The 16,069-nt window shown below is 57.9% G+C and overlaps 2 protein-coding genes across 6 annotated transcripts in view; one reads left to right on the top strand and one right to left on the bottom strand.

Annotated features, from left to right (window-relative positions):
- The first annotated feature begins 2,892 nt into the window (after nt 1-2,892).
- On the top strand, nt 2,893-8,673 carry ANKRD63 (ankyrin repeat domain 63). Its single transcript, XM_061430764.1, has one exon. The coding sequence runs from the start codon at nt 4,520-4,522 to the stop codon at nt 5,666-5,668; it is 1,149 nt and encodes a 382-aa protein (XP_061286748.1). The 5' UTR covers nt 2,893-4,519; the 3' UTR covers nt 5,669-8,673.
- An 855-nt stretch (nt 8,674-9,528) lies between these two features.
- PAK6 (p21 (RAC1) activated kinase 6) overlaps nt 9,529-16,069 on the bottom strand; it is a 39,562-nt gene continuing 33,021 nt past the window's right edge. For all 5 annotated transcript variants that reach the window (XM_061430759.1, XM_061430760.1, XM_061430761.1 and 2 more), the window contains 6 exons: nt 14,077-14,574; nt 13,836-13,969; nt 13,351-13,477; nt 13,136-13,261; nt 12,542-12,676; nt 9,529-11,076 (listed from right to left, as the gene is read on the bottom strand). In XM_061430759.1, the coding sequence (XP_061286743.1) occupies nt 10,909-11,076; nt 12,542-12,676; nt 13,136-13,261; nt 13,351-13,477; nt 13,836-13,969; nt 14,077-14,574 (1,188 nt within the window). In that variant the 3' untranslated portion in view covers nt 9,529-10,908. The remainder of the gene's footprint in view (nt 11,077-12,541; nt 12,677-13,135; nt 13,262-13,350; nt 13,478-13,835; nt 13,970-14,076; nt 14,575-16,069) is intronic.

Raw genomic sequence — 16,069 nt, 5'->3', positions numbered from 1 at the left:
GCCTTTGGTAAATAAACAGGACCCCCCTCCCCCCATCCCTCTGGGGGCCGATCTCTGGGATGCTAGCAGTCTCTCGTGGCGCGATGAGGCTGGGGCCCTGCTCATTCACAGAAGTAAGGCCTGTCATTGCTCAACCTGCATACACGCTGGAGGCAGCTAAGCCTGGGACATCTACATCCCAGGCCAGTGTCCCGTCTTCAGCCCTCCAGCTGAGCACTCAGCTGCCCCCTCTCCTCCTCAACCCAGGGGTAGAACTTCACAGGGATGAGCATCCAGGCCTAAAGGAACTCACTGACCTAGCCAGAGCCAGCACTGGGCAGTTCCCAGCTTTGGTCAATGGCCGCTCACTGGAAGTAGACTTCCTGCTCTCTGCCTCTTAGTCACTTCAGGGCAGCGTCCCTAGGCCTCCAGCCTGGGGCTAAGATGCCCAGGAATGGGGGAGAGGATGCAGACCTGCTTCCTGGAGAGGCTGGGGGCTTCCCAGAAAGATGGGGCAAATATCCACCTTCCTGCTTTCTGTCCTCTGGAAAAACGGCAGGGTGCCCCTGGGAACATGCCATAGTCCTTGGACCCTGGGGGTGCATTAATCTCTGGCCCCCAGGGATGTGCAGAGGAAGACCTGATGCTCTCTCTCAGGGATCTGGGCCAGGGAAGGGCACCTGAGTTCCACTCCTGTTGCAGATCTAGGGGGCTGGGGCCAGATGCCCCAGCAGCAACATGCCTCAGTTTCACCTTTTTCACAAAGAGAAAGGTCCCTACCCCCTTCCCAGTCCCACTGCTGACTCACTGCCAGAGTCCCCTGCTGACTCACCCCGTCCCCTACACCCCCCTCCCCCCAGCTCTTTGGATCTCCCAGCCACGTGCCACCAGGCCCAACCCTGCTGAGCTGGTGCAACGTGACTGGATGAGGGGGCAGGTGACACTTGAGGAAGAAAGAAGGGAGCCTGCGAGGGGGGCAGCTGCAGACAGAGTGACAGACTGCAGACCCCAGCCGCCTCTGGGAGGAAGCCCTTTGCCAGCCTGGGGCCTGCAGTGGGGGAGGCTCAGCAGGTGGGAGGGGAGGGGAGTGTGGCGTGCCTGCCTGCCCCCTGCCTGCCTCAGCTCCATCGCCTGTCAGCCTTCAGCTCCCTAAGCGACAGCTTCTAATTCCGGCTGTTGGTGCCTCTGTGCTCCAAAGCAAAGTCTCGGCTTTTTTTCATCGTTGCTATTTCTTTTCTGCTCAGAACATACTGAGCCCACAGGGAAGTCAGAGCAAAAAGGCTTTAGGGCATGAGATCTGGCATTGCCCTCGCCACCCCATCCCACCCCCCTCCACCCCATCCTACCCCACCTCTACACCATCCCACCATAGGCCTCGCTGGGCTGGTAGCACTGGCTGGAGCAATGGAACTGCTGCTCCTCCCTTAGCGTACACAGCACAGCACACCCTGACAGGCCAGAGAGAGGTCTTGCCTCAACTCCCCTTCTTCCTTCGAACTCTCTTCATCTACCACAGAGAAAAAGGACATAAATGAGGTTGGGTGGCCCAGGGAGGAGGGGCATGGCTTTTTGGGACCAGTGCCCCTTCTGTGTTCTGGCTGCTTCTCTCCTCCACCTGGGGGTGTCAGGGCCTGGTTTGTCAGGCCGGCCTGCCACACAGACTTCTGGGATACCCCCTCCCTTAGTCCTGGAAACAGAGAAAGAAGAGAAGACAGCAATTTCCTTCATGCTGGGGAAAAGGGAAATTGAGTCATGAAGAGAGGAATGCCTTTCTTCTAAAGCCTGAGAAAACAGGGAGATGATTCCTGCGTTCTTGCTAGGGTTAGAGAGTCTATTCCTACCCCAGGATGCCTCCTCCCCGCCCCGGTCTAGGGGTGGGATTGGACTTTCTGTCCTCTAACTGAGCAGCTCTTTCCTTGACACTCTAGCTTGCTGCTGTTGCTTGCAGCAGGCAGGGCTGGTGTTATTGGCTTTCTTTTGCAGATGAGAGTATTCCGGCCTGGAGCCACACTGCTAGTGAATGCCTTCAAGCTGGTATTTAACTCTACTGTCAAATACTGTGCCCTTTCTGTGACACCTTGAGAGAAAATCGGCAGATCCCGGAGTAGGGGGGATAAAAAATGCAAAAAGTAAAAGGGGAGGCTTCATGGTGTGCACAGGCATACATCACATGCTCCCCCCAGGCAAGAGGGGAGTTGGGAGCCCCTGCTCCATGCTGCCGTCTATGGGGTCGCATAGAGTCGGACACGACTGAAGCAATTTAGCAGCAGCAGCAGCTCCATGACTGGTCCTTATGTCAGGTGGACATCTTGGAAGCCTGGGAGCTGGAGAGAGGTGAGATGCTTAGGGTGCAGGGCCAGGCATCCACTTTGCTTCTCTGCCATCTGAGCCCACTGGCTTTTCCTTGAGACAAATCTCCCTGCCCATACCTTTCCCCAGGCAGATTCTGCTGCAAAGCTTCTGGTCACTGCTTTGCCCAGGCTGAGGACAGTGCAGTCCTCAGCCTGGACTTCATTCTGCCTTTATTTTCCTGTCTTTCATATAAAAGGACCCCGTAAAGCAGCCCTAAACATTGTCCCCTAAAGGTGTTTTTCCTGTCTCCATTCCCTGGCCTCAGCAACCCCATAGGGATGTCTACCTTGCTTCTTAGCAGCCAGATTCCATCTTGGAAGGCCTATCCTGGGAATATCCTAGGGCCCGTCCCCCGCTCCACAATTCCCTTTTCTCCTTCAGGGACTGTCTCGGTTTTGTGTTTTACAGACCTATTCAGCCCCCAGGCCATAAACTCGGCTTTTTATGTCCTGGTCTTGTCTTCCATCTTGAGAAGGGAGGTCTCTTCCATCCTGGACCAAATTTCTGCCTCTGTATTTCCCACACCTGGGAACACACCATGCCTGGCTCACTAAAAGTCTCAGTGAATTCTGTAGTGGATTCCTGACTCACTTCTTACTTCACAAATATTCATTCCACCCTACACACCGCCACCCCCAGCAGCTCTTGGGCGCTCGGACTCCCCTCCGCCAAGGCCTGCACAACCCTCCCTCGCTGCCCAGGGTGGAGCAGCGGGCCAGAAGGAGAGAGGAAATGCTGTCTTCCTCTCAGAAGAGGTTGGCGAGTGGTAAAGGTCAGAGTCCTGTGGTCTGGGGGTGGTTTTGTGCTCAAGAGGGAGAAGGGGACCCTGGGGCGAGGCTTGCATGTCCCTTGCTCTTTCCGGGGTAGCGACGGGTCCTGAAGCAGCGGGGAGGCAGTGCCGAGGAGTTTATAACGCGGCTGCCGCACTCTCGGATCTTAAGACGCCCGCTCCGGTCGCCGCGTCTCTGCTCCACCAGCGTCTCAGCCGCCGGGAGCTGGCGGGCGGGCGCTTTGTCGGGGTTGAAACGTCTGAGATTGGAGAGCGCACTCCCCCTCCCACCCCCGCGCCGAATGAGCGTGTGCGGGAGGAACGATTGTGTGTGCGCGCGTGATTCGCTACACTTCCAGTGGCCGTTCCCAGCCAGACCGAGCGGCCCCAGCCCCGCGCAGCGCAGGTACCCCCTCCCCGGATTTGGGGAGTGATTTACTCCCAGTCCGCCTTTCGCCGCCACCCCTAGCTCGCTTATGGTCGGGTTCTGCCCTCATGGGGTTCCATTTCCTTCCACCCACACCGCTGGGGGTAGCTCTCTTCTTCCCCGACGGGCTCGGGGTCCCGCCAGTTTCTAAGGAGCCCAGGGAACCAACTCCGGTGGGGGCGGAGGGTGGGGATTGGCCGGGTTGGGTGCACAGAGCCCTCGGCGAGCAGCCCCCGCCCCATCCCCGCTGCCGCAGTCCCAGGGAAGCGCGGAGGAGGAGCTGCTCCCCGACATCGTGGCCCACGAAGGGGTGGGCGGCGGTCAGAGGCGGTCTCCCCCGCCGGGTCCGTTTCGGCCCAGACAGCTCAGCCCGCTTCTAGGGCAGCCATTGTCATGGAGACCCCCGAGTCTATAAAACCAGGTATCCAGGCGGGTGGCAGCTCCCGCGCCACCGAGCCCCCCAAGTAAGGAGCAAGCGCCCTGGCGTGGCCCGGCCCCCGCGAGAGGGGAGGAGGCGGAGGAGCGGCGCCAGCAGATGAGGAGCGGCGCGCCCCGCCAGGGCTAGAGGCAGCCGCGCACGGCGGGCGCCACCGTCTCATCTGGGGAGCGGGGCTGCCCCGGGTGCGGGTGAGTGGCGCGGCTCCCAGCCACAAGGGACTGAGAGGCGCCGGACATCGGGAAAGCAGCGCGAGTCAGGAGGGGCCTGAGTTTCGGTTCCCGTCGTCTCGTGGCGGGCCAGGCGCGGAGCCCCGAGTAGCAAAGCAATCTACACCTTCAGGCGGGAAGCTCAAGAAAGGAGCAGAGAGACACCAGGGGTGCAGCCCAGGAGCGGCGGGGCAACTGGGGACCAAGCCGGAACCTCAGGACCCTCGGCTGCAGCCGCCCACGCAAGGAGGGGGCTATACCGGAGCACTCCCGAGCCCGGCGGGGCGCGGGAACAGGGGCGCCCCCGCGCGGAGCTGCCGGGCCGCCTGGGCGCGGCGGCCGAGGCCATGCTTAAGCCCAAGGACCTGTGCCCCCGAGCGGGTACGCGCACCTTCCTGGAGGCCATGCAAGCGGGCAAAGTGCACCTGGCTCGCTTTGTCCTGGATGCGCTGGACCGTAGCATCATCGACTGCCGGGCGGAGCAGGGCCGCACGCCGCTAATGGTGGCCGTGGGTTTACCAGACCCTGCGCTGCGCGCGCGCTTTGTGCGACTACTGCTGGAGCAGGGTGCGGCAGTGAACCTGCGGGACGAGCGCGGCCGCACAGCGCTCAGCTTGGCGTGCGAGCGCGGCCACCTGGACGCCGTGCAACTGCTGGTGCAGTTCAGCGGCGACCCCGAGGCGGCCGACTCAGCAGGCAACAGCCCGGTGATGTGGGCGGCCGCGTGCGGCCACGGGGCGGTGCTCGAGTTCCTGGTGCGCTCTTTCCGCCGCCTCGGCCTACGCCTCGACCGCACTAATCGGGCGGGCCTCACTGCCCTACAGCTGGCGGCCGCCCGCGGCCACGGGACCTGTGTGCAGGCCCTCACAGGGCCGTGGGGCCGCGCAGCCGCCGCCGCCGCGGCCCGGGGCTCCAACTCTGACAGCCCCCCTGGCCGTCCAGTCCCCGCGCCCAGCCCGGAGCGCCGACGACCCAGCCCCCGCCGCCTACCGCGGCCTCTCCTGGCGCGCTTTGCCCGAGCGGCGGGCGGTCATGGTCACGGCGGCGAGGCTGGCTCAGGGGGTAAGGGCTTCGGTCGGCACCGGGCACCGGGCTGCGAGCGGCCGGAGCTGGGCCGGAGCATGAGCCTGGCGCTGGGTGCCGTGACCGAGGAGGAGGCGGCGCGACTGCGAGCGGGAGCCCTGATGGCCCTACCGCATTCGCCCCAGTCCTCGGGGGCTGGGCGGTGGCGGTCGCAGGAGGTGCTGGAGGGAGCACCCCCAACCTTAGTGCAAGCCCCCATTGGTCTTAGCCCCCATCCCGAAGGCGATCCCGGCTCTGGCCGCTTGGGTTTGCGCCGACGCTCCACAGCTCCAGACATCCCCAGCCTGGTCGGGGAGGCATCTGGGCCCGAGAGCGGCCAGGAATTAGAGCCCAATGCTCTGCCACATTCGGTGCCCGGGCCTCAGCCTTGGCAGGGGGGCACGGAGGCCGTGGTGCTGCACGCTCAGCGGTAAATAGCCTCGAGGCTGAGTCCTGCTCTCCCCACCTTCCAATCTCTGCTCTACTGGGATTTCTTTTTCCCAGGCCCCTCACTTTCCTGGCAGTTTCTCACCCCCAGAGCCTAGAACTCGTCCCTACTGCTGAGATGAGACCTCACTCCCTCAGCCCTCTCTCTGAAAGGGACCCCTATCATTTCTTTTTTTGTGCTTGTTGATACTTCCTAAGTCTCACATTCTCTGAAGGCTTGCTGTTCCTGTTGTGAAAGCAAGGAGTAGAAGACTGGATCCATAGGCTACAACCTTCCAGCTGGACTTCCTTCCTTGCTAAGGTGCAGTCCGGCTCCCGCAGGGTTTCCTTCCCCTTGGAGGGTTTTCTCACACCCTCATCAGCCAGGCAGAGATGAGTTGACCTGCAGAACAAAGGCCTAGTCTCCCCTCTCCAGCTCCAATGATGCTGACAATAACGCCCCACACCACCTAAATCTCCCTTCCCCTTAAGCGCTGGAGTATTGGAGAAGGGGAGCCCTTCTGGACAGGAGGGAAGGAATCTGGAAGTTTAGTTTTTCTGGGGAGAAACTCCTGCCTCAAGACACTGAAAGCAGCTTTTGGGGGTGGGAGGAATGCCAGTTGTCCCTTGAACCAGGAGCTGAGTAATTCTAGCTCCCTCTGCCTGATCCAAAGATTCAACTTCATTGACAATGTGGGGTCTTCTGCCCCACCCCTCTCCCCTTGCCCAGCCCAGTTCTGGGTTCTTGAGTGATTTCCTCTCACTTTCGGAGACCTGAAATGAAAAGAACACAGCCCTTCCCCCGTCCCCACCGCCTCCCAGCTCCCCCGTCCCGCACGTGGGTGCTCCCGCAGGGTGGAACGGTTGCGAAGGCTTTGCTTAATTGTATTTCTTCCAATCTTCAAAGAACTCATGTTTTGAGTCTTTGTATGTGAAGCAGAAAGCAGCGGGTCTGATCCGAGGCTTAAGAACCTGACAATGTCTCTTTAAATAGAAGCTCCGCGAGGGGGATAATTGACTGAAGTGTTTGCCACGGTAAACGGCTGCGGCGCGAGGGAGTCTGAAGCCCACACGAGCCTCAGGTCCGGGTTTAAATTATATCAAACTGGCGAGAGCTAGAAGGGGGCTGTTAAAGGGTTCCTGCTTCTTGCTGGGCCGTTAATGGAGGGCAGGGCAGATGATGGATGCTAGAGGTCGAGACCAAGGACCCCTGCCTCTGCTCCAACGCGTGGGACGCAGGCTCGGCCCAGCTTCAATACTGGGCAGATTAGTGAGTCAGAGGCAACTGTGGAGAGGTGGTTAAAGGCCCTTTCCTGGCCTAGCCCTTGGTCCCCTCCTTCCTCGCCCCCGCCCTCTTCTTTGTGTCAGCCAAGCGGGAGGGGGCGGGAGGGGTCGGGAGGGTCCGGCGAATCGCGTGCCCTGCGGAAGCGCCAGCACACGCACCCGCGCGCCCAGCGGTCGTGGTAGCGGTGCGTGGGGGAGTTTTTTGTGAACCCCAGAGGTTGAGTTTGCAGCCCCTTCACCCGCCGGCAGTGGGGTCCTTTCAAGACGTCGATGTGTTCATCTTTGCAGAACGGAGGGGTTCTCGCCAGTAACTCTAAGGAAACTGCCCAGCGCGAGAATAACCTGTGACGAGAAATCGGGCCTGCGGTGAGGGGTGGGTTATCAGAGGCCGGCCTCGTGTAGGTGTCAGACGCTTGCGCAGGGCTTCCACCCCTCCAGGGTCTGCGAGGCCGCCAGGGCCCAGACTCTGGACTTGATCTCTGGTGCCCCCTGGTGGCAACACTGCGCTCTAGTTGCCCCTGGCTCGGAGTTCAGACTTCTGGTTTTGCTTGAAATCACCGCTGTGTACTTCTCCGTTCCTGTGCACTTACCCATGGAATCCTCTTCCTCTTGTAGTATGTTAAATCCGGATACTTGAAGTCATTTCACAGCAGTGAAGTGAGGGACAATGAACAAAAAACTCGCATGAGGAGTAGCAGGAGCCCAGACCCTTCACTTAGGACCCCAAGATCTTCCAAGGCTGCATGTGGAGAGCTCCTGCTGACTTCTGAGAGACTGGGAGCTTCCAACCAGTCCTCTGTGATTTCTGAACCGTGGGGCCTACTGATTCTGCACTGTTTTCTTCTGATGAGATTTGCTTTCGTTTCTGGGGTGTTTTGCCCTTTCCCCACTCTTCTCTCCCTAAATATCTGCCTCTCCTCAGTCCCACTGTCTGAGTGGCGGGTGAACTGAAAAGTTCTGAAAAAGCACCTGGAAAGCCAGAGGGAGAGGATCTGGGGTGGGATGCGGGTGGTAATTGGATGTGCCAAGTGCAAACTCCTTTTTTTCCTGATCCTTGCTTGCTCACTTATCCTTTTCCAACTGTGTTTAATTTTTATGACGTTTTTAATGGTGTAAGAATATAAGTATTTTGGCTTCTTCAAAATACCACATTGAAGACGTGGGTCTGGGTTGCATGTTGTGTTGAAGGTGCTGTCATGTTTTACGTGTCACTGACATGGGGATTTCTGGTTGAAGGTCACCTTAGGCCATCTTTATTGGGTAAACAACTTCAAGCGCTCCTCTCTGTGGAGTTGCCAAGGGTTTGATGGTTGAAAGTGCTGTTTCTAAAAAACCACAGCAGATCTTTCCTGTCTGAACTAAATTGTGTATTTTGACTGCCTTGCTGTTCTTGCAGACTTACCTGGCCCAGCTCTGTGCAAAACTTTGACATTTCACCACAATTCGCTCTCCTGAACTTCCTCTCATTGTCAGCCCCAGAACATTGAGGCTGGGGTCCTCTTGAGCTCACTCTGGTCTAGCAGAGACTTTTCGAAACATTTTGCTTTTCCAAATTCTTGTTGCTTTCATTGTTGTGAAGTCACCTGTGCCACTGGAGCTGATGTAAGCTCAGAACTGGTCTGTGTGTGAAGCTAATGACACAATGCACATGCTTTGGGAATGACACTGCAGTGGAAGGACTCTTAGAACTCAAAGGAAACAGTTAATAAATCCAGTGTTCTTCAGTTAAGAGGACTGGTGTCTTTTTGCCTTGCCAACCACTCCTGACTGTGGGCTCCCGTTGGGAGGGGGAAGGTCCCGCCTTCTCTCAGCCTCCTTCTCTGCCCAGCCCACTGCGGCTGCCTCCTGGAGGTAAGAATCAGGTGCTGCTGAGCTGGTGGGACTGGGACCCTCAGACCAGGGCAGCTGTCTAGGTGGGGTTGCGGTAAGGAGCTGTGGGGAGAAAGTCTGTGGGACTTGCTCCTCCTAGGTAAGAGGTTTCAGTGACCCTTACAGAGAGAGGGTAGGATGAGACCTCAGGAAGGAAGTGCTGGAATCAGTGTCAGAGCTAGAAGTTTAAAGACCCAAGTTTCTTGATTTCCAGTTGTGCTCTTCACAGCTCCTCATGGTCTCCTTCCTTTCTAAGAACCAAAACGGAGACCACTTTCTCACTAGAGGCATTTCCAGGCCACTTCCTGTAGACATCTTGAGGAGAGCCGCAGCTGACTTTCCGGGGGTGGGAGAAGCAAACGGGGAACGGGAGACGCTGCTCCAGAAAGTGGTCACTATCCCTGGTGGCTGCCCCAGAGCCCCCGTGGTGGCAGCAAGCACGGCCCATGGCTCTGGCTTTCTGGGTTGAGTTCTTCTCCCCTGGGAAGGAGCTTTGTCTATTTTTCAGCTCATTCAGTCCCAAGGGCCTTTCACTTCCTGTTTCCCTCCTTCTCGGCCCTCATTGCCACCAGAGAGTTGGATTTTCTGTGACTCAGGATGGCCATTGGGGAACTCACGTCAGGGAGGAAGGGGGACCATCCTGGACACCCACTACAGTGTGTCTAGTTTGAAGACAGCCTGGCTATACTCCCAGAGACAACAGGGAGGCCAGAGGTTTTGAACACTCAGTTTAATTTAAAACAGGCACAAATGCAAACAATTCACAAACGGGAAGATGCTTTTGTTTTTTAAAACTCTGACCCTTAAAAAAAAGTTCTTGCAATTTTTTTTTTTTTTGCCCCAAAGCAGGGCTCTAGGGACAGAGGAATCTAAAAATATTATCTAGATAGGGTCCAGACACCTGGAGTTCTTCCCTGGGATTCCCTGTCTCACAACAGCCCTGAAGGCTGGGAGGACAAGGAGACAGGTGTATGAGGAGGAGTTAGGGGTGGGTGGTCTGCACAGGTGGGGTGCCCACTCCAGTGACATGATGGCCCCTGGGAGTTGGTTCACCTCCCCCAGACCAGGATTTTGAAATGAACCGGTCCCCCGCGCATACACAAAAAGGAGCGGGTCCCTGATGACCTGGTTGTTGAGATGAAGCTCACAAAGTCTGTTCTCTCACCATTCTGGTCCCTGGCTCTCAGACTCCACGGTACAGGAGAAAACTGCCAAGCACCTGGGATATGTTTGACAATAGAGACCTCTTCATGGTCAGGTAGAAACCTGGGACTTAAGTGATAGGAAGCCAGGCAGGTCACCTTCAGAGCAGAACTTAGTGGGAGAAAAGATGGAGAAGCCTCACCGAAGCCAGCCATGGGTGACCTTCCCCCCCGCCCCGCCACACACACACCCTGTGAGACCACCTTTACTGCTAGTTGCCTCCTTCCTCTTTCACCCAGAAAATTCCCCTCCCTCACCCATATCCTCCGAGCAGGCTGTTCACACTCGGGTGCTGGCTGTGCTAGGGGCCTGTTGTCATCACAGGTGGGTCAGGAAGCCAGTGTAGGAGGAACTGCAACTTCAGGAAGTCAGACACAAAGGGAGGAAGATGGATTCGGGCAATAAACGCCTTCCCTGTGGCCCTCTCAGACCCCAGGGTTTGGAGCTGGAGCTGAGAACAGCAAGCATCCTAGTGAAGACAGGCAGTCTGCCTCTTGGGTGACCTGGGATGCTCGTTTACAACTACCATTATATATATATAAAAAAGAACCACAGCAGCCTTTTCTGCTGTGTTGGCCGCCGTGGCCAGAAGCGCTGGTCTCCATGTTTCATAGAAATATCCCTGTGCAAATAACAAAGGGTCATCCCGCAGAAGGGGTCTCCATCATCCCAAAGGCAACTGGGGACTCTTGGGAGGGAGACTGACCGAGGGGCAGGTCCGGCCTGGCCCAGTGGGCTAAGGGGCAGGAGGGTAGGTTGGGGGCTTCACATTCAATCTTTGGAGAGAATACTGAGAGAGTGAGGCAGACAGGCAGGCAGGCCTGTTGGCAAGCTGGCGGCCCAGTGTCCCCTGCCTGTGGGCACAGGTGGCAGGCGCACTCTGGGGTTGGGCTCAGCAGGTGGAGGTCTGCTTGCGGTAGAGCTGGATCAAGGGCACCAGGCACTCGGGCAGCCCGGTCTGCAGCAGGAAGGGGTGGTCCAGGAGCTCCTGGGCGGTGGCTCTCTCCTGGGGGTCCCGCACCAGCATCCGGTCCAGGAAGTCTCGCAGCACCGGGGAGACCTGTGGAGGCAGGGCAGTGAGAGGAAGCCACAGCTGGTAGCCACTTCGGGGTGACCCAATCTACCTGGCTCCACCATCATATGAAAGCCTTATGTTCTCTTGTTTCTTACTTCCTGGTTCCTCCCAGGCTTAGCACTTTTTGGATTATCAGGTAGGTAAGCCTGGCAAGCTACAGTCCATGAGATCACAAAAGAGTGGGACATGACTTAGCGACTAAACAACAACCAAAGAAAATCAGCATCAGTCCAGGAAAAGTGGCCAGTTCACCTATAGGAGTGCTGTTGAGCGATGGCATTAGGGTACCTGGGGAGCTGGGCTCCCAATACAGCCCACCTACTACGCTGCCTCTCAGGGCTCTCAGTGTTCAGACTGTGGAAAGGTGCCAGTGATCCAGTTCTGGGTCTATCCCTGATCCCTTGACAAGTTGCACTTTTCTCTACAGCTCAGTTTTCTCATCTGTAGAATAGGCTAATGATAATATCTGCTTGCTTTGTCTGTCACATAGAGCTTTAGTGAAGATTAAAAAAAAAAAGATCAGGGATGAAGAAGTGTTTTGAAAACTAGAAGAGAACAAAGTGAGACCTGAAAAGAAGATTCCTTTGTTGCTCGATGCCTTGGAGTCTAAGTCAAGGTTCATTGACTTAGTTCATTGACAAGTCAAGGAGTCTTGCCTCGGTTCATTCTGAGAAATATTTTAGGATAAGGATGAGTCTTAGGCTGTTACAGAAAGCTGCATCCTCTGGGGAATTAGCCAATTAGAACTATCTGCTAGTCTAGGGGTCAGGAGTGCAGGCTCTAAGGACCATTTGTCTCAAAGTGTTTCCTGTCTGTCCTCTCATCCAGCTGGGCTGCTGCTGCTGCTGCTGCTAAGTCGCTTCAGTCTATTTTGCCATTTAGGCACCCGGCTTCAACCCTCTGGGACATTTCTTACTCTGGCCACCAGATGGCAGTGCCATTTTGCAGCTCTGTGCTGAGCTGGCCACCAGCAGGGGGTACCCACAGGTAAGGACTGGGGGTTTGGGTGGATTTGGCAGGAAAGGGTTCAACACACACACACACACACACACACACACACACACACACACACACACACACGAACATTGGCTTTAAGGGGAAACTAGTTTAGATGTGGTTAGGATATACACTGCCGGGGAGGGCAAGCCAGTTCTCTGTGATGGACTGGGAACATGTGCTGTGGTATAGCTCCCCAACACATGGGGTAGAGGGGGGTCCTGCTCAGTTAGTTTCTCTAGATTCTTTTCCAGGACATCAGGGTTTGCCACAACCTTGCTTCTGTTCTCTTCGGCTCCTGTCATTGCCTGCAGGTGGAAACTTGTCAGAGTGACCATAAGAGTTTGTGACTAGGCTCCACACCCAGGTGCAGCTGGGCCTGAGAGCCAGGCTCTGATCCTTAAAGCCTCAGGAAGAATGGGGCCTGCAGGCTCACACCTGTGTGCTGACTGACCTTGTGGGAGTTCTTCAGCTTGGGTGGGGGGCTGTCCCGAAGCCTCTTCATGGCTTGCACAGGGGAGTCACTGAAGTAAGGTGGTTCTCCATCCACCATCTCAATCACCATGATGCCCAGAGACCAGATATCTACCTGCAAGAGGAGAATGTCCCTGACTCCACTGGCCGGAGTCTGGCCCCTTGGTAGTGAGCAGCAGGCTACAAGCAGAGAGGAGCAGTGGGTCCCAGGTCTCCCTGGTGAGTTGGCTTCCTTCCTGGCCACCTGCCCAGTGCCCTGCTTAAGTGACCACTGGCTGCAAGGTCACAGCTGTCAGCCACTCTCTTAGAAAGGCCATCACACACAGGGAAGCCTGGCTACACCCCTACCTGCCCTTGGGCTTGGGGGAGAGCATTTGGGGGGCCAGCTTGTGGCAGCAAAGTCATAGGCCAGAGAAGAACCATCCAAAAGGGGCCAGTGGAAAGGACTGACTAAGCGGGAACCTAGGAACTGGGGGCAATCTTTGGTGGGAAGCTCTGGGGAGGACCACAAGTAGAAGAACCATGTGTCTCCAAGCCCCTTCTGGGAGGACTGGGGGCTGGAGAGAGTGGTTACCTCAGTTGCATACAGAGACCTGGAGATCACTTCTGGAGCCATCCAGTATGGGGTTCCCACCAGGGACTTCCTCTTAGGGACATCTTTGCTGATCTGTGCACAGAACCCGAAGTCCGAGAGTTTCACCTGGAGTTAGGGCGAGGGGGAGGAAAGGGAATGAGAGGTGAGGGAGCCAGGAAGGGGATGGTGGGTGTGCCAGGGTGGGCAGGGCTTACCCTGCCATCGAGAGTCAGCAGGATGGAGTCACTCTTGATGTCCCGGTGGATGACGCCCTGGGCATGCAGGTAAGCCAGGGCCTGCAGCACAGCCTCACACACAGTGGCGATCTGCTCCTCATTCAGCCTGGATGTAGAAGGCATGGCCACCAGCAAAAGAGAATGTTAGCTTTGGCAGGGCGGCCGGGCAGAGGGGCTGAGCAGAGTGGGTGCCCCAATACTGGGCCCCATAGCTCCTGGGCGATGTGTGGGGGAGCCGAGTCAGGTCAGAGCCCTGGTGGAAACAGGCCTGGGCCTAGGCTGGAGACCCAGTGTCTTCCTCACTCCCCTAAGACCCCCAAGGTTGGTTTACCCAAGCCGATGGGCGTGGGGAGGATGGCTCAGGACAATGTGACAGGTACCTCAATCATCTGGGACCCAGGCTATCTGAGCCCAGGGAGCAGTGGGGCAGCCAGTGCCGGGGCCCCGCCCTTCCAGCTGCCCACCTGACTTGGGAGACGATGTCTGTGAGGGCCCCGCCCTGCAGGAACTCCATAAGCACCCACAGCTCCTCGCCCACCAGGTAGCTCTTGTACATCTCCACCACGTTGAGGTGCTGGTAGTCCCGCATGATCACCACCTGGGGGCAGGAGGGGATGCCTGAGTGCCGGCACTCTCCCCCCGCGTCCGTGCTCCCGGAGGTCCATCACTGACCCGCCACATGCCCGCCACACCCTCTCCTCCCACCTCGTTAAAGAGGAGCTCCCTGCGCTGCTGCTTCCTGAGGTCCATCATCTTGACGGCCACCTGGCGGCCCGAGTGCTTCTCCCGGGCCAGGCAGACGATGCCCGTGGAGCCCTCGCCAATCTTCACGTAGCTGTCCAGCAGCAGCCGCGGATCACCCTGGTCCACCACCATCCTGAGCGCAGCCTTGAACTGCTCGTGCGTCACGACGCCCGTGTCCTCGCCAGCCAGGGCGCCCTTGGCCACCGCGGGGTCTTGGGGCAGGTACAGGTTGCTGGTGCTGATCTGGGCATGCCGGGTGCGGGGCGACCCCGCCGGGGAAGACCGGCCTGGAGGAGCGCCAGCGGCTGGGGCCGCGCGGAGGGACTTTTGGGGGCTGCTGGTATCCGAGGCGGTCAGAGGGCTGAAAGGCCCCACAGGCTGGTCTGAGGGCAAGGACTGGGCCTTGGCCACCAGGCTGGAGGGGCCGCCTTTCAGTGCCGGTCTGAAGGAGGAGCTGGGCTGTAGAAAGAAACAGAAGGAAGGTTGGCTGTGAGAGCACTTGGAGCACCCTTCCCAGAAGCAGGGGGTGGCCGCTGTGACCTCTGGACAAGTGTAGGGTCAGGCAGGGCATCAGATGAATGTGGGAGGTGCCTTAAGCAAAGATTTTCAAATGGAACTGAAGTCAAACCACAGTCCTGCTTGAGAAGCCAACCCCCAGTGTTCCCAGGTGAGCAGAAAAAATAACAGCTGTTTATATCCACTCTGCCCCTCCTGGGAAGACAAAGCCAGGTCCCTGGAGTGTTCTGGGCTAGGTATTTCTTCCCTGGGTGATGGACAGTCAGACCCCAGGGAGGCCACCAGGAGGCGATCCCCACTCTGTGCTGTGGGGCTGCACAGGGAATCTGGGTCAGAGCCATTCACAGCTGTGTCTCTCTCACCCAAGGGCTCAGGTGGGCAGAAGAGGCCCTGGGCATGGGGTGGAGGGCGGCAAATGCAGCAGCGCAGCTGTGACTGACTCCCAGGGCAGGGAAGGAAGGCCCCAGTCGAGGTCTGATAGTCCTGCTCATTCCTGACAATGGGGAGTCTGTGTGTCTGTGCTGTGAGCTACACAGCCATGTTACCTGGGGGCGGGGGGCAGTCCTTGGGTGTCCCCTGGACTGAGGATTTGGTACTAGAGAGATGTGGAGTCAGGAGGGTAGGTCTGGCCAAACACAAGCCTTGGGGCTGGGGTGAGAGGGTTTCCTAAGGGCTCCCTGGAGCAGCCCCTCTGGGTGATACATGCAACTCCCATGTATCCCCCAACAAGGAAGACAGGGCAGCAGGCCCATGTTTCTGATCTCTGGCAGGGAGTGAGGGAGAGAAGGTGGAACTGAGTGCAGACTGGGCCCCCAGTGAGCCCTACACAGCTCCAGCCCTCCTGGCAGCCACAGCAAGAAAGGGTCCCATCCTTGGGTTTTCCTCAAGAAGCTGGTAAAGTACCACACAACATCACCCAAGGGCACCTGGAGAGGGCCATCCCCCAAAGTGACCTATTGGGGGGACACTTGAGGAGCTGCACAGGGACCTTCTGAGAACATCTCAGAGCCCATTTCATAGATGGTTTGTTTAGGTGCCTAGAGGGTGCTGGCCCTCCCTCACCCTCACAACTGAATCAGCTTCCAGAGAATCTGCTCAAGCACTCAGCTTGGGCTGGGCTGCATCAGTCTGGGCCTTGGGTCCTACCAGGCTCAGCCAGAGCCTTCTCAACCTCTTCAGCATCCCTTCCCCCTGGACTTCAGAGCCCCCACCCCAATCCCTGGCCTGGCCTGGCCTAGTTGAGCAAGTGCCCGATGCCACTGCCGCGGCTGCTCTGCCAGCCCCAGTCCCATGTGCCCGCTGGGCGTGCTCCAGCCTCAGGCAGGCCGTGCCTGGCTTCAGCTCAGTCCTCGAGGTGAAAGAGCAGGAACGCCTCCTGGGACCGCTGAGACCACTCCACCCCTGCCTGGGGAGCACATCTGTGTAGTAGGTAGACTGT

This window comes from Bos javanicus, chromosome 10, assembly GCF_032452875.1.
Source record: "Bos javanicus breed banteng chromosome 10, ARS-OSU_banteng_1.0, whole genome shotgun sequence".
Classification (NCBI taxonomy): Eukaryota; Metazoa; Chordata; class Mammalia; order Artiodactyla; family Bovidae; genus Bos; species Bos javanicus.
Note: the sequence above shows the minus strand (reverse complement) of the source record. Positions and strands in the feature narration are given on the sequence as shown.